This window comes from Cupressus sempervirens, chromosome 1, assembly GCF_028749045.1.
Source record: "Cupressus sempervirens isolate cs-2001-9-10 chromosome 1, ASM2874904v1, whole genome shotgun sequence".
Taxonomy (NCBI): Eukaryota; Viridiplantae; Streptophyta; class Pinopsida; order Cupressales; family Cupressaceae; genus Cupressus; species Cupressus sempervirens.
Window position 1 is genome coordinate 297,710,625 of NC_143118.1, and position 25,884 is coordinate 297,736,508.

Sequence of the window (25,884 nt, forward strand, 5' to 3'; positions counted from 1 at the left end):
AAGGCGACAGCATTCAGAGTATACATGGAGTACAAAGATGTTTTGCTTGGACATATAAGGACTTAAAAGTAGTACCACTAGAGCTATGTGTCCATCGGATACCATTAATCGAAGGTGCGGTACCTGTGCGAAAGCGGCTGTACCGAATGAATAAGAACTATGCAGTGCAGGTCATGGAGGAAATTGACAGGATGTTGGAAGCAGGAATCATTTTTAAAGTGCAAAAAAGTGAGTGGGTATCGCCGATAATGATATCCCTGAAAAAGGACACAACACAAATAAGAATATGTGTGAACTTCCGATGTTTGAACGCCGTAACAATTAGAGACCTGTTTCCAATACCCTTTACAGATAGAATTTTGGAGGAAGTAGCAAGGCATGAAATTTATTCATTCATGGACGGATTCTCAAGATATAATCAAATATCCATTGCCAAGGAGGATAAGTTAAAAATGACATTCATTGTGGAGAATGGAGTATATGCATACAACAAGATGTCGTTCGGATTATGCAATGCCCCGACGACGTCCCAAAGGATTATCCTGTACATATTTGATAAAATGTCAATTGGAAATTTTAAGGTGTTCTTAGATGATTGGTCAATTTTTAGCACGGAGGACAAACACATAATGGCATTAGGAGAATGTATGGAGAGGTGCAGACGAGCAAGATTGGCGTTGAATCCAAAGAAGTGTAGATTTATGGTGCCACAGGGAAAGCTGCTTGGACACATAGTTTGTAAAGAAGGATTGAAGACAGATAAAGACAAGGTCCGTGTGATCTTAGAGATGCCACCCTCAACGGATGTATCGGAAGTGAAGTCATTTTTAGGGCACATCGGGTATTATTGGAGATTTATTTAAACTTTGCAAAAATTTCTTATCCACTGGACAAACTCACCTGCAAGGGTAAATCCTACAAATGGGAGGCTGAACAGAATGAAGCTTTTGAAGGACTGAAGACAAGGTTGGCTACGGCTCCGATTTTGGCCTATCCAAACTGGAATAAAGAATTTCATGTCCATGTAGATGCATCAAATTATGCCATCGGAGCAACAGTGGCGCAGATGGTGACCAAGGGTTGGACCATCCAGTGTACTTTGCAAGTAGATTATTGTCGAAGGCAAAGAAAAATTATAGTACCACAGAGCGAGAGGCATTGGGGATTGTGTATGCAGTACAAAAGTTTAGACATTACTTGTTGGCCACTCCATTTGTATTCTATGTAGATCATCAGGCGCTGCTATACTTGGTGAATAAGCCAATTATTCAAGGAAGAATAAGTCAATAGTTGTTATTATTACAGGAGTTCACATTTAAGATTGTGGTACGTCCAGGAAAAAGTCATGTGAGTGCAGATCACCTATCAAGAATAAAATCGAGGGAGCCACCTAAGGAAGTTAATGATGATTTTTCGGATACGTAGCTATTTCATGTTACAGTACTACCAACTTGGTACACGGATCGGAGAATACCTATCGACGGGGCAGTTTCCAAGTGACATGTCACCAAATGAAAGACGAAAACTGGTACTAAGGAGCCGAACGTTCCAGTTAATCAATGGACTATTGTATAAGATGGGACCGGACCAGATCCTGAGGCGATGTGTTCTCGAAGAGGAAATTCCAAAAGTACTAAAGGAAGCACACGAAGGCTCGGCAGGAGGACACATGGAGCCAATACTACTGCGCAGAATATACTTCTGGAAGGACTATGGTGGCCGACCGTATACAACGATGCCAGGGAGTGGGTCGTTGCATGCGATACATGCCAGCGGGCTGGAAAACCATTGAAGAGAGATTTTATGCCCTTGAATCCCTCGCACGTACAGGAACATTTTGAGAGATGGGGATTAGATTTCATTGGACCACTAAAGGTAAGTAAAACAAGGTGCCAATATATTGTGGTAGCAACGAAGTACTTGACTAAATGGATGGAGGCACAGGCATTATCAAACAATTCAGCAATAAGCATAGCAAGATTTTTATATGAGCAAATTATTACAAGATTCGGGATCCCCCTCCAATTGACAAGTGATCGGGGAGGACACTTTGTTAACCATGTTATCAGAGTGCTCACTACTGAGTTCAAGATTTACCATTCATTGTCGAGCCCATACTATTCCAAGGGCTAATGGACAGGCTAAAGCAACGAACAAAATCTTGGTTGGAGTAATTTATAAATCCTGTGCAGTTAAGGGAGAGGACTAGGAAGAAAAGTTACCATCCGCCCTATGGGCGTACCATAATTCATACAAAGTAACTACAGGACATACCCCGTTCCAACTACTGTACGGACAGGAGGCAGTGGTACCGACAGTTCACGATACCGAGTTTAAGGATAGCACTTGAGAACAAATTGGGTGACATGGAGAACTTAAGGGAGAGACTGTACAATTTGAACAAACTTGATGAGCGATGGCTACAAGCTCAATGAGCCATCGAAGTGACACAAAATAGGAGGAAAGCATGGCATAACAAGCACTTAAAATTAAACAACTTTCAACCCGGCCAGTTAGTACTGAAGCATAATGGACGAAATGAAATCAAGCTTGGGAAGTTCAAAGTAAAATGGGTCGAACCGTACAAGATACGGGAAGTTGGATATAACGGAGCAATTAAGTTGACACTGGACGGAAAAGAAATACCAGATGTCGTAAATGGATCGAAGTTGAAAATAAACCGTGAACAAAATCACCCCCGCCGACAAACAACTGAAGGAAGAGAAAAAATGTCTATAAATAATGTATCTATGTATAATATTAAAGTCAATATAGTTTTAAAACGTCAAGTGATAAACTATAATTTTAAAAGTATGAAGTGATAAAATAATGAAACATGAAGCATAAAGTAAATATATTAAGATGGGAATTTTAAATATTAAAAGTAATTGGGGAGAAAAAGTTTGTCATATGGCCTACCATACAGCCTTAGCAGATATCATATGAAGGAGAAGTATGAAGAAAAGCTTGAGCAAAATAATAATAAAATAATAAAGTGAGAACAAGTCTTGAGAAGAATGTCATACAGCCTTGAAAAGATAAAATTGGAAGCAGTTTAAATGACCATACGCCTTTCCTAGATGGCCGTACAATCTCAAAAGGACTTGTGTTGAAAATTTATAAAAAAACCATACGGATGTATGTGGATAAAGGGAGCTTGTCACATCTGAAACATCAGTTGAAACCATACAGAAAATTGAGACTGTACGGCGTGCCATACGTCCAGTATAGCAGCATAAGGAATATACATTTCATTGGACCCTATATGAAAGCCATACGAATGGAGGTATCAATAGCATAGTGGAAGACAGCATACGGCAGTAAGAAGGGAACAAAATACACAATCAAACTATCAGTCTAGGCATCGTACGGGATTGAGGAAGAAGTTAAAGCGTACGGTTTGAAGAGACTGGAAACAAAAAAAGATCGTACGTTAACCAAGACAGTCGTACGGGTTGTGACCCTATGGTGACTTATTCATAAAAAAGGGATAAGCGTATGCTGGAAGGCTGTCCATACGGTGACAGGAGTAGGAAATATATAAGGTTGTATGTGTGTGATAACAAAAAGTGCCAAAAGAGCAATCTAAATTATAAGTGGAATGAAGGAACTTCCGTACAGCAAGGAAGTAGATACAACAGTCGGAAATTGAGACCGTACGGATGCAGAAGATACAGCTGTATGAAGGTCAGAGTTCAAAAATTGTTCAAAATAAAAAGAAATTCGTACAGCATATTTTGGAAGTCTCTCAAACAAGGAAAGAAACCCAGGACGGTGAAAGGCAATTGCCAAGGAAGGCATAAACCCGAATTATGGAGTAATGTATTGGAGACAGTGTGAATACCATTAAGGACAAAGGTTGTTCGTACACCATGTGAGGAAGGGAATTTATTAACTGTATAGCTACAGGAGAACAGAGAAGATTCAAAGCAAAATACCGTACGAAAATTTGAGAAAAAAAAAGGGGCCGTACTCAAGGAGGTAAAGAGAAATCAAAACTAGAAGCCATTCCACATAGTTTGAAGAAGCCGTATAGTACGGAAGCCAGGACAAGAGAAGAAATTGTTAAAAGTTTGTACAGGAGGTAACTACCACAACGGTTTGAGATTTATTCACAAAATGACAAAAGAGTGACAGTTATGCAGTCAGCTGGAAAGAGGGCTTGGAAGAGGAAACTACACGAAGACACTGCCATGAACAAGAACGCGAAGACACTACCTTTTGGAATTCGTGTAGCAGGAGGGACCTATGCAGGGACTAGTGCAGGGACTAGTGCAGGTGCCAGTAAGAAGAAAGCTAAGCAACCAAAGCAGCCAGGAGACATTCCACAATACAGAGTATCACATTCGAAGGGTTAAATGGTGCAAAATGCCGGAAGTGGTGGCAGGAAACTTCAGACAACCATCTGGTGAAAGCTAGTATCAAAAAAGCTCAGGTGGAATGTGTAGTGCAAATGCCAGTATTTTGCATCAGAAACTACGAAGGGTTTTTGCGCATTACGATTGAAACATGACAGGTTCTCTCGAACCAATGCATTTGAGTATCTTGATCGCAATTTAATAGTATCATTTAGACCGGCTGATTTTACACGGGTATTTGGCATACCTGGTCATGCTCAAGGTGGGAGAAAAATAGATAGTAAGCCAAAAAAGATGAGCCGTGAAGTGAAGTTGAAGTTGATACAGCTTGTGTGCGAAGACCTGTCGCAGGCGGAACAGGGGGCTCTTTCAAACACGTCCAAGGGCAGAGGGTTAAAGAAATCTAATATTCAAGAGGGTCATTGGCATTGTTTAATGGATATAGTGAAGAGCCGCCTCATAGGTTTGAGCTGCGCTTCGAATATTTCTTTTCCCCAAGTAGCCATGATGAATGGGAAATTGCATGGCAGGGTTTATGATTGGGCAGCATTATTGGCCAAGTGGATGTCGGAGTTTCTCACTTTGCAACATAAAACGTTCTATATGCCACATTATGCTATTGGTCTGTTCTTGGATGCGACGACGTGCATGATCCCGAATGATGCACCGGAGACAAAACCGGGACCACTCACACCTAGCGAACCACCTATTATGCAATGGAGGCATTTGGATACTCTTGGCACCAAAACTGTAGGACAAAAGCGACCAAGGCTGGATGGTGGAAATGCAGATAGTGGCCGAGAGGAGACATCTTCAGAGGAGAGTGGGTCTAAGGGGGAAGAAGAAGAGGACGAAGAGGTAGAAGTAATCACGCCTACGCCTTTGAGATTTTTGAGGCTTGTACTTTCAACAACGACACATTTAGTTCCCATAGGCATACATGGCATCCCAGGGTTTGGACAGCTTAGGCAGCCAGTGGTGATGACACCAGTTTCAGCTACGACGCAGCCCACCGTAGAGACACGAGCTATAGCGGAGTCATATCTGACACCGACGAAGCTAGTAGCCCAAGAGGTACCGATGGAGCCGGCTCGTGAGACTACCAGATAAAGGAGAGACTTTGGTACTTAACATAGAGATAGACACAGAGACAGGGATGATGGAGGTAGCGAAAAGCGAGGAGTTGGGGGCATCAAGTGTCCGACTGGATGTAGTAGGTTCTGATGCGGTGGTCACAGTAGATATGGCCCTATTGGCATCACCGGAGCGAGATAGAGAGAGCTGATCCCAGAGGCTGAGTGCTTTTCTGAGTACAAAGTTCCATCGAACCCCCGCACCTCGAGTGACGTACTTGCCGACACCTACACGGGAAGCAATTCCGGAGAACCCACTACAGGAGGTTGGGTAGGCACAAAGGGAGGAAGTACCACATAGCACTATTGAGTGTATGGCGGACGCTGTGGAGAGGGCTATGGGTGCACAGCCGGAACACCCAGTAGCGCAGGAGACAATGATGACAGAGGCAATTTTTCTTGATGATGTCGCAATTCTAGCAGCTTGGGCTCGCCAAGTGTTAGCCTCGACTAAGACTCAAGCGTTGGAGTCAGTGGTGAAAGAGCTGGAGGGAGTCATATCCTTCATGAGGTTGGGATGTCCAGTTGCATTTAAAGTTTGTTTTGAGGAGAGGGAATGGCCAAATGTGGAGACCATGGAGATGCGGCAGGACTGGTCCATGATGCGAGACCCTGAGATGGAGAGCTGGGTAGAAGCTCTGATTCATGAGATAGCAAAGTTACACAGAGAGGCGTACTATACGCTTCGGAGGAGTCAGGCGGATTAGGAAGCAGCTAAGAGAGCTCGAGAGGAGTTAGTTGCCAGGTTAGCTTCAGAGAGGGCAGCCTAGGAATCTGAGAGGGCGACCTGGCAATCCGAGAGGACAGCCTTGTTAGCAGAAAAAGAACAGTGGGCAGCAGAAAAAGAAAAGATGGCAGCAGAGGAGTTGAGAGAGGTCGGAGAGATGATGCAGTCAGCCCTAGAGCTTCAGTTGGAAGCAAAAGCAGAGCTGAAGATTAGGAAAGAACAGGTCTACAAGCTACGAGCAGAGGTGAACGAGTAGAGGGACGCAGACAGCCACTACGCAAGGGACGCATCCCTCTGTCTAGTACTTATGCATTGATGTATTTTGTTTTAAATTTTGTTGTATTGTCGTCCGGAGACAACTTTTCTTTTTTTGGGTGGGATGATGTCGATAAAATGTATAGTGTAGCTGACGGGTAGAGTAGTATCTGAACGGGCGTGTGACGCTTGAGTCACCCCTTCAGAAAGGTATATGTACACGTCCAAGATGGACTTTGGAATCATCGTTGGAATGGTTGTAATCATTGTGATCATTGTAGTCATTGTATTCAGATTGTAATCAGCAAGTGCATATATGAATAAAGTATCTGTTCTGTGTTGAATTGTGTTACACGTGTTAAGCTTTTACCCCGTACAGTAAACAATAATATTGGAGGCTTCATACCAAGAACATGAATTATAGATAAATACAAGTCTCTAGCAATCAAATAACATGAGACTCGCTGAACCATTGTTTCTGTCACTCGTAATATTTGTCACCATGAGATGGCATTCACTTCAAGCTCATCTCAGTAAACTGGAGAGTCAATTATCAAACTACAAGGTGAAACATGCTTGTATGAAATTGAAAGGGCATGCATCCTTATGTTGGAATTATTTGTAGACTAACAAACATCAAAGAGGCAAGGAGAAAATAATGTCATGATTGTCTTTCATTTGACTTGACAGTGACTGAAAACTCTAAAAATGGAATTGAGTGGGAATTTTACATTGTGGGGGGAACAATAACCAATGTTTCATTCCCATTGTTTAACAAATGCTTATATATGGAGGCATTATCTTATTTGATGCATATGGACCTTCATTAGAGAAAATAGTATCAAGGATGTTGATGTACAGATAAGTATTTATTATCTTTCAGTATTACACTTATTTGTTTATTATAGTCTCTTGCCTATATGTATGAATAATAAGAGTCTTATACCATGATGTACCTTTGTTCCATTCGTTGGTCTACTGGGATGCTCTTGCAGGAAGAGAAGAATGGTGCATTAGGTATGTTACAAAGGCTTTGGTGCAGAACTATGTGAGATAAGTATCCTTCTATATTAAGAGGGAGTCCGACACTTCTTCAAAGGCTACACGGGAGCTTAGAAGATTGATACTTAGAGGGAGTCTAAAATACATGTGTGTGACTGCATGATTTTGATTGGCCTACTCCTATGTACGTGATGAGGAAGTAATCACTTATCACTAAAAAGTCGGTAGATCAATCTCAGATTTAGAGGGAGTCTAACAGGCATCCTTGAGTGAAGAAAGCCTCTAAGGGAGTGACTACAGGACCTGACTTCCCAAGATCATTGTTCAGAGGGAGAATTTTGAGGAAAAAGTCTTAAGTCAAATTGTGAAATTCCTTGTAATGCATTCTTCCTTGTGAGAGAGAGAGAAGTTGAAGTGAAAGCCCTTGTGCCACCGTCTGACTTGGTTCATGGTGGTTACTATTTTGCATGTGTGAAATATGTCATGAAAGGTGACGATCTTTCAATGATATATATAATTGAAGAGGAGTTATTGAAAGGTGACAATCTTATCAATAGCTGGACATGTTACCATGATAAAGTACATTAAGTTGTTGTCCTGGAGTGCCGAAAGTCATGGTAATGAATGTATCATGATTAGACTACTTTTATTGTCCTAAAGTGCTAGATATGAAGACACTTGTCATGGTAGAGCTCATGACATTCTGACCACTTGTTATCTGATCGACTTAATTGTCCCGGAGTGCCGGAAATCAGATAACTTATTCTCTTGATAGACATCACTTGCTTGATACCAGTGCACATATCAAGTCAATACTATTTTGTGATTCAATTCTCCCTCGCTATGAGGGAGTGTTAAAGGTATAGCTTCAGTTGAATTGAAGCAAGTAAATTAGTAATATATCTGTACTTAATGTTATGTGTGTGTGTGTTTATATGTATATGTATACATATACATATACATATACATACACACACACACACACACATATATATATATAACTGTACACCTATATCTAATATCACTTACAAAGCATCTGATTGAATATTGCTATTGGCAGTGGACTATTTCTGATAATCGCAAGTTAATTAATTATTTTGGATGGGCATTAAAACTTAGACTAAATCCATGTGAGACATGGCTTTACATGTTATCTTTAATATAACTCGCCACTGCCTTCACAATTATCAACAAAAGGCAATGCATTGTTTCTAAGCAGTGATATATATAATATTCCTTCTGCAGTTTATCATATATTTAGTACATATATCTGTAACAATCCAGTAAGGAGATTCACATTCCGAACAGTCACATTCAGGTCATGCAAAGTTGTTAATAGACCTGAAACGTACCTAGTAATTTATATCAGAAACTATATCAGAACTGTAATTGAATAATTGCAGATTCATTCCTTTCTATTCTCTATAAGAAATCGTACTACTTTTACAGTTACAATCAATTACTTCATGTTATAAAGTCATTCTAGATATATCAATTTCATTAAATCGATCACAGCATTGGATCAGTTTATATGATTATTATTGCAAACAGTTTATATACATCAATTCAGTCCAATTGATATTTAGTTTGATATAATATTGATCAATGATTACCGTTGATTATTAATTATTGATATTATTTGACCTTATACAATGTGTGTGTGTGTGTGTATTTATATTTATATTTATACATATATAAATAGTAATAGTCAAGTATGTATATAGATATATATAGATATGAATGATCTAATAATTATTAATCAGTGGTAATAATGTTTAATGGGTAAACATAATTTATTTCAATATACTGATTAAAACAATTTATCTCTTGATCAAACTTATCTGACCGAAGCTACATCATAACATTGCCAAAGCTACATCATAACATTGCCAACGATGTAAGCAGTTTATAATTTTGAGAACCAAGCAGAAAGTTATGACCCCGCCAAGTTGCTGTTTCCAATTTTGTAGCTCTTTGAAAAAAATTAATTTTGTTTATAGTTATGTTCTCCAAAACTCTTTAATTCGAAATCAGCTAGAATCCTAAGATTGTTCAGATTCTAGATGTGTATAAAACTCATTTTTAATAGGTAGATGGAGATTTTTTATACATACAACTCTTGTCACAAGTTTTTTTATTGTCCATTTCTCTCAACAATACTTACAAGTTTCTGCATACCTAGTATTGTAACTAAATTCTCCATTTAGTTAAAACCATTTAGAGTCCTGAAAATGTTATCTAATTAATCATTTCATAATTGATTATCCTAAGTTTTCATTCACTCTGTGGAGCCTCTTGGTGATGTGGCATCCTACATGGCAGGTAAGCAGATGGCATATTTCTTATTTTCTAGGAAGTTGGAGCCCAGTTGGAAGATGCTATGATTTGGGAAGATATTAGTTGTGCTGTAAACACGCACACCCCATTGCAAATGCAGATCCCATCGTTTTTTTCTCTTCTTGGCTTAGTTTGTCGTAAGTGGGGTTAGTTATGACTTGTCTTGGCAATAGTTTGGGACTTAAGTCTCCTAGCAGTTGGGAAGCATTGTCAAGTCTAGGTGGCATTTGAAAAATCACAATGCAAGTTCAAGTTGGAAATGCTCAATTTCAAAGGGCTACGTAAAGAGAAAAAATAAATTCTAAGTCTTTGGTGAAAAATGCAAGTTAATTTCAAGGTGAAAATGGAGGAATAGTGTGGATGCCCACCTAAACTCTAATTTCCCAACCCTAGCCTTTGAATTTCCACTTAAAATGTGGAACATTGACCTTGCAAGAAGGCATTCCTAGCACAAAGGTTTAGATTTGGCCAAGCCAAGTTAGATTTCCAGCTAAAAATGCAAATTTCACTCCCTTGGATGCCCATTTCCACCTAAAATGTGAGTTTCCACCTTCCTTGCATATTGATTTCTACCTAAAACTTTAATTTCCAATCTAGCTTTTCTTCATTTCCACTTAAATGGTGAAAATTTCAAATTTTCAACCTCCATCCTTTGCATTTCCACCTAATGTAAGGATTTCCAGCCTCAATGTTTGAGCACTAGACTCCATGTAAAGGTTTAGAGCATGAAAATTAATTGTAACGTGTTGAATAATACATTGGCTCGATGTTTTAAGCGTGGAATTTTTTACTTAAAATGGTTTTCCCCATGTATATCTGTGTTTTTTCCTTCTATCAAATTCTTCTTTATTTCATGGTTCTTAAAAATAAAACATGTAGGCTGTAACATTGCTGAAAATTTCTTAGATCTGTAAAATTGCAATCACTTTCCTAATCTTCAAAAATAAACTATGACTATTTCAGCTTTTATCACATTGTAGTGTGTGCTTGTATAAGTTTGTTGGAATCAGTTTTTTAAAGAATTATTGGATGTCCATACTGATCTCAGATGACTTTCTAGGATGCCCTCATTTCCCTTCAACTAGTATTAGAGCTCAATTCTGTGATTTGCATGTTACTTGCATGTGAGGATTCACCATGTTTCCAGTTTGAAGTATTTCTTCTATTAAGATTTCTTAGCTTGGAAAGCTAGTGAAATTGGTTTTGAAAAAATTCGCTAATGATTAATCCTTTGATGAGTGGAAACCTTGCAGTTGATTTAGTTTTCCAGGAGATAGCAGGCATTTTAAAGTGAACATGGAGTTTCATGGAGTTCATCATGCTCTTTCAATCAATATGATATTGATCTAGAGAACCTGTTTGATAGTGTTATAAGTCTAATGCATGTTGGTGATGTTACATTTTATGGTTCTGCACAGCAGAGTTTTAATGTTAGATATTTGTTTTAGGCTCCTTTACAATATGGAGAAACTTGGGTTGTCTGAACTATGGTGTGAATGTGTTTAAATTTTATGCTCCTTTTAATCCTAATATTGGAAGGCATTGTTTCACTATCATTGAATGCATGGAGGCGATGGAACTAATCATTAGATGATTCATAAGCATCTGGAATAGCCTATGTCCTTTATATGCACGTACTGATGGTGGTTGTGAACATGAACTATAAATGGGCCTAGAGGTCTTGAAAGACTTTTACCTTATGGATGGTTGTACTTGCATGGCTTAGACTCAAGTTCCTTGGATTTTTAGGTTTTATAGATTTAACATTCAAAATCTATGTTAATGCTCATCTATGATAATTCCATTGTCTTTGTTTAACCTTTCTTGGTCTTTTCGAACTTTTGAGTCTTCTAGATATGAAGTGGGTATGGATGTGCATGGGTGTTCTTAAACACCACGGTTTTGTATGTTTTATGCGATCAAGAAACAATTACAGTTGAGTGGATCTGTTGAAGAGCTATTTCCAATAACCTAGTTTCTTTGGAGTGCCTTTGGATGAGATAGTAGTAACTCTACCTATATGCTTTGCGCAGGTAAGAGGAGGTGTGATGCTTCCTCTACATGGAGATATTGATATGTAATTAGTCACTCAACAATTTTGTGTTGATTTTTGATGGATTCCTAGATTGTGGTGCTCAATATCAACATAATTGGAAAATTGATATGTACTTGATTCAGTGTTCGATCATGTGGTCTAAATGATTGTTCTCTTAGGGATCCCAAATTTGTTGTTTACTAATGTGACAATGAGTTTGTATGTACCAATGATTAGATCTACAAGTTATAAAGCTTTGCGAGTTGAACATCTATTCAATTACAAAGGGATAACTCAGATGTGGATTGTCTATATCCATCAAGTGTTGTTCAATGTTGACGTTGACTTGCTAGTTGGCCTTGTCTATGGTCACTTGTGCATTAGCATGGTTTCTTTTGAGATAATGAGATGGATGATGGGAGAGTACCTAGATAGTTAATTATGTAGCTTGGTGTATTTTCTTGGTTCGTAGATCTTGGTCTCACTTGGTGTGATTAGCAATAAGCATGTATGTGTGTGGACTTAAAAAAATTTAGATTTAGGACATGATTATCACCAATTGCAAGCTGGCATTGATGAGTCCACTATACTAATCGAGAAATGGCAGTTTTGATAGTAGCACTACCAAAGTTGGCAATTTTTCTATTAGCAACACCAAAGGTGGTAGATTAGCCAATAGCACCACTAGATATGGCACTCCTACCAGTAGCACCAATAGAGGTACCAATAGCCTCATGAGTAGCTTCACCAAAAACACTACAGAGGTAAAATCACTGACAATTACAGATGCACGATGACCTTGCCTGTCAACTAGTCTATATTAGGGGAAGTGATTTCATTGATAGTTCCTACCATGCTAGTTGAGAACACTATGGAGATTGACGAGACTACTAATATGTGGTTGTAGTTGTTGAGGATTCCACAAGATTCCACGCTAGTTGATTCTATTGGGTTACTTCTAGAAACTATTGTAAGGTACCAGGCCAAGAGTCACTGCCCAACCCTCCTCACATACCACTACCAGACCAAGAGACACTACCATAGAGACCAATACCATAATCCAAACTTGACTCAACATGACCAGTGGGAAAGACTACAACTCTAGTTTCACAACCAACTCCATAGCTAGCCATAGCAGTAGAGTCATCATCGGATAATTGGGAGGACATTGTTCAACACTCGGACATATCCGTATAGTCTAACAGAATATCCGTCAAGTTCAACTAGAGGATATGACCACTTTAATGGGTCAAATGGGGGAACAAGCAAGAGACTTGGACATCAGCCATGACCCTTTGGTACCACACATAATAGGATGAATCTTGGCATTTATGCTGGATAAGTGCGGTGTGGATTTTTTCAATGTTTCACCTCACAAGGTCAACCAAGGGTGGAAACACCAAAGATGATGGAGGCATGGCATTTGTCATGGCCCCAAGAAGGAGGTCATCATGATCCCGTACTCTAAGCAATCCATGGCATGGACATATGCTTTAGAAACTAATTCTTGTCACTTAATCAGCTAGCAACTACCATTGATGAGCCCACTCTACTAAAGGAGAGGGTTGTCCGTCAGGCTGAGCCGAATCAAAGGACCCTAGGTGAGGAAGCAAAGAAATTCAAGGCACAATTGAGCCAAGAGAACTCTCGTGTCACTTCCCTCTCGAACGCAATGGCAGAGTTATGGGAGCAGCTAACTGAGAAGGAGTTGAAGTTAAGTTAACAAACCTCCCACTTGGTAGCAAAGGATGACGGTGTGATGGCAAAAGACTATGAGTTGGAGAAGACAAAGTAGGTGTTGGAAGGGGCATGCATGGTGAAAGCATCTAGAGAACTAGCATCTGCAGGAGCAATAGTCTCAAATGACTACCCCACCATCTTCTCTACGTCCAAGGAGGTCTTGCCATCCCTTGAGTAGTTTGATTCCATTTGTTGTGTTCAAGCTCCACTTTGTTTCATCATCTAGAAGACAACTTTTTTTGGGGGAAGTGGAGGAATATTGCAGCCAGCAGTTTTGACGTGTTGATAAATAAATGTGTGTTAATCAAATAATGGCTAGTTGGCAGCGTAATGTGTTTCCCAAGTAGTAATTGGTAGTTGCCAATTGTTGGTAACCTTAACCAACCGCCAAGTACCATATATGTACTTCATGGTTGTCTCAAAAGGTAGCATTGATTGTACACATTACATTCTTGAATAAATGATATATATTTCTAGCAATATTATGTTATCTGAATTTATTATGTCGCACCATTGTATGGCATGATTCTATTTACTCTTTACTCTGCGTAATATAACAAGTTCCATTCAGGAGTAAACAATGGACTTCTAATAATTACTACCTTAAGGTCTTTACCCAACTCTTGCGCTATTGTATTTACTTGGGGGTTTGCTTTTAACAGTTAGACCCCATATGTGTTCGTTTTTTTCCTGGGGCTTCCTTTGTTGCCTTAGTCCTTTGCTATTGTTGCTGTCGTATAGTCCAATTAATCTAATTTTAGTCAATTGTGGACATCACTATAATTGTCATACTGCTATCACGATTCAATTGTGTAGTTTTTTAGTCAAACTCATTGATCCATGTTTCATTAGTCAATGAAACATGGATCAATGAGTTTGACTCAAAAACTACACAATTGAATCCTAATAGCAGTATCGCAATCAGACTTGCTCTGGAAAATATCTCATACTTGTCAATCAATATATTTTCTCTTTTCCTCCATTTTTTTTCTGCAATATAACCTAGTAGCAGAATTCAACAAGCAAGCAGAGAGTATATCAAGAAATCATTTATGGTTATTTGATTCAAAATATAGTAACTGTAATTACTGTATCAATAAAATGATCCTCTGAAACAAGTATTTGTTTGTAATTTTAAGATGCATCCATGTAAAATATGCATATTAGAGAAGCATGAGATAAGGTACTCTGCATTAGAGAATATACCTCATTTGCATCTTTGCAAAGCTTCTCTTGTGTTGTTTGAGGCCATGTAACTCGCCAACACCTGAGATTCTAAATAAAGGCCACTGTAAGTCATAAAAAAGGAAATGAAGAAGTATTAAAGAGTTAAAACACTTTAAACACATCTGAGAACAAGCCAAAGGAGGAAACTGAGACCTTTCCTGCCCAAGACGTCGAGCAAGCTCTGCAGAAAGAGCCTGACCAGGTTCGTCTGCATCTGTCGCTAGAATAATACGCCTTGCCTGCAGGCAAAAATAATTCATTGATAGATCCCATTAAAAGCAATAACCAGATTAATATAATATGTTTAGAAAAAGGTTTCAGAACCTTCATGACTTTCAAATTTCATTTATTGGCATTCCAGTCCGAAACTTTACATACTAGCAAAGCATCAAAGGAGAGACTACTTTTCAGCAGAAAAACAAAAGCAGTAGGAAGAGGAATTTTCTTCCTTCCACGGTAGACTATCTTGAAGTTACCTGATCAAAGTATTCTTGAAATTTCCACAGATATTCATATTTCTTGTCCTACAATATTCGTACAATTAAAGCAGTCAATATCCATGTTAGTGATATTCAAAAATTTCATTGAACTGAATGACAATAATTATGATGGAATAAAAGAACAGCTGTTACATTAATTTCCACAGATACAATTGTTCTTTCCTCATTATTCTAGAATATTTACAAGGTGAAATAGAAATCACATTGTTTGGCTCATATGGATAGTCACAATAAATAATATAATTGACTGGATAAATGGAGTCCATTTTCAAGTTTATTTAACTAATATTAATATTTTCCAATCAATGAATTCTTTGAACAGAGATTTTCAGCATGTAAAATCTGGATAAGATAAGATAAGATAAGATAATAATATTAATGTCCACAAAAAATCAACAAGGTTTATGGGACTAAGCATACAAACAGAAGAGCCGGCCAAAGCAGAAGCACCAAACGGTGACTAAGAAGAAACGGAAGCAATAAACAAAAACAAGGAAGAAGACAAGGTAAGGACTAAGGGTCCTTCCTTGTCACAAAGAAATCAGTAAAAAATGAGTAAACCCGTGAACGATCCATAGTCTTAGAATGTCATGTAGAGCCATTGTATAATTGTTGCTGCCTGGAGAGACTGGTACAGTGTCTAACCAATCTGGAATGAGAAGTACTGGAAGGCCCTTTCAAACCCCGTGGAGGAGACAAGGGAGAGGAAAAGACAGTTATGAGTTGGTCTAAAGTACGCCCCTAAGGTATAAGAGACTGTAGGGTAATCTCTCGAAGATGAGTGGCCTCCTGAAGATAAAGTGCCAGACACCTCTGATCAATATAGTTGAAGAACATCGAAAGAGAAGAACATTCTCTGAAAAGGCAGTAAAATCTCCCTCTGATCTCATAGTAAAGAGGACATCGAAATATGAAGTGGATCTCAGACTCAACCTCTACCAAAGTACACAACTAACATATCCGATCATCCCGATCCATATGGTGATCAATTCGACCCCTGAGACAGTGAGAACCAACTCTGAAAGAGCCTAAAGAAAACCATAAGGCATGATTCTAGTGCCGATAGAGATAAGCGGGACAAACAATAATACCATCCTGAATCTCAAGAAAATGCTCAACATAAGAGGCCATCCTAGGTCATAGACCTCGCGGGGGATTACTCTAGGTAGTGGTAATGTTGTCTATAAATATCCTATCTGATATGCTCGTTCAACTCTTGATGTGAGGGGAGAAGATGAGCAGGACCATCAAGTGAAAATTGGTGAGGAAGATGATTTATATCAATACCAATCGAACCCAAAAAAGAGGTGGCCTGGGCGTACCAACAACGAGACCTAGTACAGGTGTCAGACCTCAAAATCTCAACAGAAGAACAGTACGCCAGATGAGAGTATCTGTGTCGGTCAACACCCGACTCCATAAAACCACAAAGCCGATGAAGGAACCAAACCAAGTCAAAAATGGCAGCAAGTTTGAGAGGATGAGCTCCAAACTCAGCTAAAACAATGTTGTGAGGGTTGAGCCTGTGACATCTTATGATACGTCAACATCAACGTCTGAACCGTCTCTATAGAAGCCTAATTAGAAGCAATAAGAGAAAGCCGCCAAACCACCGAGCCACAAAGAACTGTCAAACAAACCAAGGAATCCAAAAGGGAACACTTGGACGAAACATCCTAGAAATGATGCCTGAAACATTGTCTTTCCAGCAAAGCCAGATAACCGATGCCCTTATTAACTCTGGACTGAATAGCTGGTCTCAAGCTAAAGCGCGGCCCCGAAAACTTCACACCGAGAAGCAAGCAGGAAATCAATGACTTCAATTCACTAGAAGAGATCTTGAAAATTTCTTGTATAATGACTAAATTATAAATACCAGATTAAGCGTTCAGGAAAAAAAAATTGGGAAACTACACTAAAGCATACAAATAGACCATCCTATACTTTGCATCAATTATATATAATATCTTATTTGCCTTCATTTCTTTTTCATCCCTTCTAACTGATGTCTTGTCATCTAATAGTTTCATATGAATTACTGACTACTAAAATTTGAGCTTCCACATGACCATCTACATCATGCCATCACATGGCTACCTTGCAAAAAGGCTCTCACTTTAATTGAAGGCATGTCCTTAGTAATTACATTGTACATAAAGAATTGTGCCCTATGACAAACGACACCAGCAACGTACTGTGCAAGTGTAATACATGAAGAATGAACCCAATTAAACTTCATTAATACTGGTATTTTGCCTTAATTACTATCCTAACAAAACTATATTGGTTGAGGGATGCAAACTAATTATTTTACTTTGCAGAATATTGACTGAGTTCATGGGTGAATAAGAAACCAATCACATGATCCAGCAAACTTGCGGCATGTCTGCATTGAGTGTTGCAAAGACATTGGATTATAGCTAATGTTGCCAAATCGGCAACACGTACATCAGTACAGTATGCCAACTTTGACAAAACAAATGTGGGATCTAGCTAATTTTTCCCTCTCTTGAAATATAATTAAATAAAGTAAAATAATAAGAATCAAATTAAATTATAATATAATATAAGATTATGTTCCAAACCTTGATATTAAGAAATATGCATTGTCAAGGATATTTATGCATCGATCATTTCAAGGAGAAGTTACTATAGTCAAATAATATTTAATAAGCAATAATAATAGGGGTTGTGTTGGTCAAATGAATAAATACTAAGCAGCAGCAATTAGAGATTGTTGTGGAATCAGACAAATCGGTAACAAAAGGCATGGCTCTTGTAAGAAGTCACAAGTTTTGGTATTTCTGCAACATTCCATTTATAGCAGCCAGGTACTTCAACTTCATTTATATTTGATTGTTTAATGTTTTAAGTTTTAAATTTAATTTTTAAAATAAAATTTTATAATTTTAACTTGATGTTGAAATATGTTAATTAATTTGTTTTTATAAATGTAACAAAACTCCTTATTGGCAGGGGATGATTGATGCAGTTCCCATCTATGGTGTAGAGTTTAAAACCCCCACTGCAGATGAGTTGAGTGGCCCTCTCTAACTAGAAATGGTTGAGGAGATGAAACTTGAGTTGGAGGACCATAGAAAGATTTGGAGCCAAAGGGGGGTGTACCATTATGACGGATGAATGGACAGATAGGAGGAATAGGATTCTCCTAAATTTTCTTGTTTCTAGTGGAGGTAATTCATCATCCTCTACTTCTCAAAGTCTAAAATTTAGTGTATTATTGAATAACTAAAATTTTGTTTTATTGAATATTCAATGATAATTATAGTGTTTAATTTTCACTTTCAGGATCTACCATGTTTTTGAAGTCTATAAATGCTTCCTCACATGTCAAAAATGAAAAATTCTTATGTGAGGCTATTGAGGAGGTCATAAGGGAGGTGGGGGAAGAGAATGTTGTCCAAGTGATGACTAATAATGCAGCTAATTATGTTGCTACAAGTAAAATTTTAACTTCTAAAAAAATTATTTTAGTTTTTCATTAAATTTTGAAAATTAAAAGTGTTTTAACACATCTAAATTTTTTATTGTTTACTAACTAATTTAAAATTATTGCAGGAAAACTTTTGATGGAGAGACACCCAAGAATCTTTTGGACTCCATGGCTGGCCCATTGCCTCGACCTCATATTAGAGGATATTGGCAAGCTTGAATGAGTGGAATCATGTGTTGCTAAGGCCAAAAATATTTGCAAGTTCATCTATAATCATGCCTTGGTCCACAACATTATGAGGGAATACACGAAGGGAAAGGAGTTGGCTCGTCCCGCTATCACAAAATTTGCCTCTAATTTTATCACACTAAAATCCTTATTGAGTTCAAGGTTAGCTTTGAGGTGCATGTTTGTTGGTCCACAATGGAGTTCCTCTTGCCTTGCCACCACCCGTCCAGGGATAGATGCAACAAAATGCATTCATGATGAAGAAAGTTTTTGGGAGCCATGTAAGGAGATTGTGGAGGTAATTTAAATTTTAAAAGCTTAAGTCTTAAAATTTTATAAACTAATTTATCTCATACATATTTTTGTTTTATTTTCATTGTGCAACTTTGCAAAGTTTCATTATTCACTAAATTGTTTTTTTGTTTAATTGTTTTGTAGATCACTAAGCCCCTTGTAGCCCTCCTACAAGTTGTTGATGGGGAGAAGCCCACTATGGGCTACATATATGAGGGCATGGATAGGGCCAAGGAGGCTATTAAGGTCAAATACGTAGGAGTTGAAGACAAGTATGGCCCTATTTGGGACATAATTGATAGGAGATGGCAAAATCAGTTTCATAAACCCATCCACGCAGCAACTTATTAACTCAATCCAACATACCGTTTCAGTGAAGATTTCAAGGTAGATGAGAAGGTTCTTAGTGGGCTATACACTATGTACCGAAGATGGCCACTAATGCCACACATATATTGCTTGAGATTGACGCCTATAATAATGCAACAGGGCCCATTTTTTCAAGTTTGCAAAGAAGGTCGTACAAAATTGCAGCCAGGTAAAAATTGCAACTTAAGCCTTATACAATCTAGTTTCTAAATTTCTAGCTTTAAAGTTCAAATTTTGAAATGAGACAAATATTTTTTTCTTTTCCTTTTTTTCAAAATTCAGATAGATGGTGGCAAATGTTTGGGCCTTCAACCAAAAACCTCCAGCAAATCGCCATCTACATAATGAGCCAGCCAAGTAGTGCTTCTAGATGTGAGCGCAACTGGAGCATGTTCGAACACATTCACTTGAAAAGGCATAACAGGTTGTCTCTAGAGAAAATGAATAAGTTAGTCTTTGTGCATTACAACCTACGCATTAGGCCCAAGGAGATTTTGGATAGTGACACCTCTCCGATTAATCTAGAGGAGGTTGATCTAGAGTCTGAGTGGATCACTGAGGCTATTGATCCTGTCTTTGATGATGAGGACCTTTTTTAAACAGAGAGGCTAAGGTCGTGGCTATGGCAGCAGAGGACCACAGAGCTACAGTTGTTCCTAGTGGCACCTCATAGGCACTGGCAAAGACTGCAATTGATCCTAGAGGCACCTCACAGGCTGATGCTATGGCTTATCAGTCATCCAAGACCTACCTTAGATGCCTTACTAAGAGGCATTTTATAGATTATATTGAGCCTGAGGTTGAGGTTGGGGATGGGGATGGGGATGGGGATGAGGATGAGGACTAGGAGCCACAGCTATAGTCTTGTTTTAACTTTTTGTTTAACTTAACATATAATCAGAATTTGGAACGTTTGATAATGACTATTGATGTGTTGGATTTCATGGATTTGATATACATTTTGATGGGTTTCATAGATTTATCATTTTATATATCTATGTTTTTACTTTTCTATTTCCTTCAGCTACTATTTAGTATTTAGCAAATTACCTTTGTACTTATGTAATCGATGTATGTTTAACTTTTAAGTATGTGCATTGTAACCAAATTACCTTCTATTTCATGATGTTATTGTGTCTTTAAGCTTTATTCAATAATGGGTGCATGGAATGTTCTTTAAATCTTAAAAAATCAGAAAATTTCGAGGTGTTTTCACTTTGTCGAGTCGTTGTCGAGTCCGAGTTGGGTCACGAGTCAAGTTACCCTTGGCGAGTCCAAGCTAGGTCCAAGTCACATTACTTTGGTGTACATATATATGTGTGTCTATGTGTGTGTGGATAAATTTTATTAATTTATATATTTATATATTTATATATTTATATATTTATTTATTTGCATTAATTTATATAGCCTATGTTGCTCTTAAGGATGGCAGAAGAAATATACAATAGATAAGACATTATGGAAAAGATCTAACGATCAACAAAGGAACTGGAACTATAGATTAAGATAAGAAAAATTAGTATTTGGTATTCAGAAAGCAATACATATCAGCAGTACTCTCAGTAATAAAGAATATACTGTGGAATTCATTCAATACTATATCAAGCCATGTTGCAACAAGAAACCATATATAAGAAGTGATGACTATATTTATATATAAATAATTATATTTAAATGTATAAATAAATATTTTAGGTCTATATATATATTGAGACCATATCTTATATACTATTTGACATAATAAGCAGAGTATGGATGTTACCAACGAGGGGCTTGTATAAATCCAAGCAATGGATTCTTTGTCCCAAGATATGATGGGTATCAACAACCCTAGGTGCCTCGTGCATCGACCCAAGAAAGGCTTAAGGGCTTAGATCTGTAAACTTTGAGGATATCCATTGCAAGTTAGTGTCTAGGCAACTTGGATAACATCTACCCCTTCCATCTTTGAGCTGATAAGTAAGAAGCTTGGATATGAGTGTTCAAGATAACTTAAATCTAATAAGATGAACAACTAATCCTATCAGGAAACATTTACAATCCAAACTCTAATCAAGAAATATATGGTAAAATAAGTAAGGTCAGGACATTATAGTTATTTTTTTATAAGCTTTAATTTGCATTTTGTAGTTTTCTTTTCTTTCTTTTAAATGTTTTAAAAATCATATAGATGTTTTACCATTAGGTGAGAAAAAGCTATTTAATTGAGTTTTTGGCGAGTTCTAATAAAACCGTCTTGAGTTAAAAGGAAGAAGAATAAAAATTGAAACATTCCATTTATAAAATAGAAAAGTCTATATTCAAAACACCAAGACAAACCCTAAGAAAATGGTGAGGCGAAGGAGGAAGTTGCACAATGAATTAGAGGTAATACCCAAAAATCGAGGATGTCTTCCAAAAACATACAAAGTTGATATGACAGACATTGCTGACAAAGATATTTTTGTATGGCAAATTAATTGTGGGAAAGATACTTAGTAGAGCTGAGATCAAAGAATGGATCGGATCCAAATGAGACTCGGCCAGAGAAGTTTTTTTTTTATGGCAATACAATTCTTTATTATCAAACTTGAGTGATAAGAAGACACGAATGGCATTTTTAGTCAAAGCCCAAGGATGTTCGGTGAACATAATGTCTAATTGTAAATGTTGTTTCTGGCTTCAAGTGTGTGAGATTTTTTTAGCATCAATGTTTTGGATCAGACCCTACGATCCATCATCACGAGGAATTAGACAACATAAGGAGAAGAATGAAAGATCACAAACAAGAAGATGAATATAACCAAAGAGAGAAGGAGAATGTTGCATGGAAAACAAAATAAAAAGAAGGAAAAAATAAAATGAAGATATAGGTTAAAGCTAAAATACAATTAAAGAAAAAAATAAGCAATAACATACAAAACCACTTAAATGGATATACATATGTATGTGTATATATATATATATATATATATATAGAGAGAGAGAGAGAGAGAGAATCAAAACAGCCAAAAATAAACAGAAACCAAAAAAATGATTTAATTACTAAAAACTAAATAAAAAATTAAACGAATAAATATACAAAAATGACAAAATAATTTAAAATCTTAGACACTATAAGAACAAAAAAAAGTAAACAAAGAAATAAACAAAAATATGCTCTCTATGTTTTTTGAAGACATTCCTGATTTTTGGGCGTTACCTTTGATTCATTCTTCAACTTCCTGCTTCGCCTCACCATTTTCTCAGGGTTTGTCTTGGTGTTTTGAATATAGACTTTTCTATTTTGTAAATGGAATGTTTCAATTTTATTCTTCTTCCTTTTAACTCCAGGCAATGTTTTACTAAAACTCGCCAAAAACTCAATTGATTACCTTTTTCCCAGCTAATGCTACAAAATTTATACGATTTTTAAAACATTTATACAAACGAATGATCTTCAAACACCTAATTTCGCCCTTAAGTGATAAAATTGTGATAATGGCATATAAATCAAAGATTTGTGAAGGTTTCAAAGGCATTAGTCCCAAAGCCTCATGAGGGTTGTTACCGCTCAACCCCTTTATGGCTTCCTTTCTGAAATTCCCTCCAGTTATTTGGGATATTTTCTCACATAAGAAACTTCATTAGGATGACAGCATGATAAGGAATTAAGATATAAATCTTGAGTGTGTTGACTTAGACGTTATTATCACATTACTTGACAAAAATATATTTATGAGGCACCTTCTACATATGGCATGGCTAATGGAAGTGGCATTGACACTTGTTTAGAGGTTGAGCTTGTTTTTTGGTCTATGATATTTCTTAAAATGTAATTTTGATTTATACATAACTGAAATCAATTATATGTTCTACAAGTTTTGTAGTATGTGTATTTTTAGAGAATATATCTAGAGTTTATATATCTTAAATGCTTGATAAAATTGCTGAGTTACTACTGAAATTTTGCCGAGTCTCAAGTCATTGAAAATTTTGGGACTACCAAGTAATTGTTGAGGATGAGTTTTATAACTATGGAACAAACAATTAGGTTTAGTGAAAACAACCATAAAAAGAACCTGGGATTTAAAACACTAACCTTTTATGCTTGCACGAAAGACTTTAAATTTGAGTCATCAAGATTGATTGCTGAAGTCATCATTGGATTGACAATATTTAAGGGACTGTCAAAAGTAGGACCTAAGGATTCAAGTTCTTCAAAAAGATTTGTGAAGTTTCAAAGTAGGGGTTGCATAAGAATCATAGTGTTCATGCGTTAGACTTCTATTTCAGCCAAATTTATTCTTAAAGGTACTCCCTCTTTCAAACTTTCTAATCCTAGACAATTGGCCAAAGTCTATTTTAAGTTTTTCTTTTTTATTTAAAGTTTATTGATTCTTTGTTTTAGCATAGTCATTGCTTTAAAGTTCATTAAATCCTGCTTTTGGCAGCTTTAACCTTTTTTATTAAGAGCTTTTGGCCAAAAAATATGAATAATCTTTTAAGCTGTCATTTCAAATCAAACTCCCTGATTTATCATCTTAAATAGTTTTCGAAAAAAAGCTATTTAATAAACTATAATGGATTGTTGAAATACCATCTCTTTGATTTAAAGATTTTTCTTTAAAATCATTAATTTTTGGGATAAACAATTTATTATCCTAAATCCCTAAAACTGAGTATTTGGAGACCTTATAAATAAGCATTTGTTTGGAGCACAAGAATTCATAATGATAGGTGGCAGTAAAGTTATGCTAGTAATATTTATTTATTTTGATATTTTTAATATTTATTTTTGCATTTAAATGCTTGTATGGAATAACCCTTACTATAAAGGGCACTAATCCCGATATTGTACTATGGCAATTCGTCAAATAATTTGCAAACAGGCTCTGATACCACTGAAATAACCCCAACGGATTATCGACTCTTTAAGCACCAAAAAATCTTAAACTTCAAGGGTTTGATATTTTGTCAAACAGTTAGCCAACAACTCTAACACTGCTGGAATGACCTTTTAATATAACCCGTGCTATCTTTAGCAATTCGTCAAATACTTATCATATAACCATATATGTAGGCAAGTATAATGTTTGAACTTTGAATAATGCAAATGTTTCAGAATAATATCATCTAACACTCACAGACCTTTCATTTGCAAATCTTATATTTTTATTGGCAATCCAGGAGAGTAATTGAATCTGATAATTACAACTGAGGAGTGCTAGAAACAGGAACCTGATAAACTCTGGCAATAGGAACAGTCACAAGAACCTGCAGTTACATGAGCTTCCAAAGATGATGACATTTGTTCTGATGGTCATCTTGTCAACAAGTCTCTCCTTCGTCCTTCTGTTATCGCTATAGACTCAGGATTAAACACTGGTCATAATTTGATTGAATGTGGATGGAGTCGTCCGTCTTAAAGCTGACCCGATGTGTATCAACTCCGCTATCTGCCCTTGAATGTTCGCCAAGTCTGAGCCGGCAAAGATTCTAAGAAACTGTCAGTTCTTCCAAACCGCATAACCATCCTGAGAACCACGTACGATAATGGCTCTGCGTTTAGTATGAGAAACTGATGAAGTTAAATAAAACGGTGGTCTCTGTCGTCGTGCGAAACCCTAACAATGTGCGTGGATGCTGTCGGAGTTGCCAATACCAGTCATTCGAATGCTGGACTGTAGTGTTGGCTATGCTGTCTTCCGGTGTAGTTCGGCAGTCCACAAAGAATGTGGATTCAATGGTTAGCCCGCCACCCGTCAGGACTGTGCGATCCAATTTAAACCACGCCCAATAAATTTATTCTTGCCTTCGGTTTGTCATTGAGAAATGTCTGAATACTGAGTGCGTCCATTATATATTGTGAGTACAGCAGATGCGGACTGGAGCTCGTCTCCTAAACCTTCATTAACTGGTCACCCTAGCCTGGCCCGAAATTCGTATATCAAATCTGACCCGGCCACTCGAATTTTCATGCAAAGTGAAATAAATCTATGCCTATAATATCTTCTAAAAATTGCACCTTCTTGTCCTGTTGTTCTGGATCGAATTGCTGATTTGAAGTTAATTCCTCCCGAAATTCTCTCCAATCTCTGCAACAATTCGTGGAACGATGACGAACTCTATCCTTGCTGCTTCCTAAATGAACAGTGATGCATAAGCCCTAAAGTTGGCCTTAAGCCACAAATGATCGCTCCGATGAAATGACTGAATGTCACCTCCAATCTGCAATAATTCAGATGATATTTCACACCCTCA

The 25,884-nt window shown here is 37.3% G+C and overlaps 1 protein-coding gene across 9 annotated transcripts in view; it reads right to left on the reverse strand.

Annotated features, from left to right (window-relative positions):
• The window catches only part of LOC149577301 (primase-helicase Twinkle, chloroplastic/mitochondrial-like), a 278,047-nt gene that overhangs the window by 141,998 nt on the left and 110,165 nt on the right, over positions 1-25,884 (reverse strand). For all 9 annotated transcript variants that reach the window (XM_089823294.1, XM_089823338.1, XM_089823307.1 and 6 more), the window contains 3 exons: positions 15,291-15,338; positions 14,968-15,053; positions 14,794-14,854 (listed from right to left, as the gene is read on the reverse strand). In XM_089823294.1, coding sequence (XP_089679420.1) covers positions 14,794-14,854; positions 14,968-15,053; positions 15,291-15,338 — 195 coding nt within the window. The remainder of the gene's footprint in view (positions 1-14,793; positions 14,855-14,967; positions 15,054-15,290; positions 15,339-25,884) is intronic.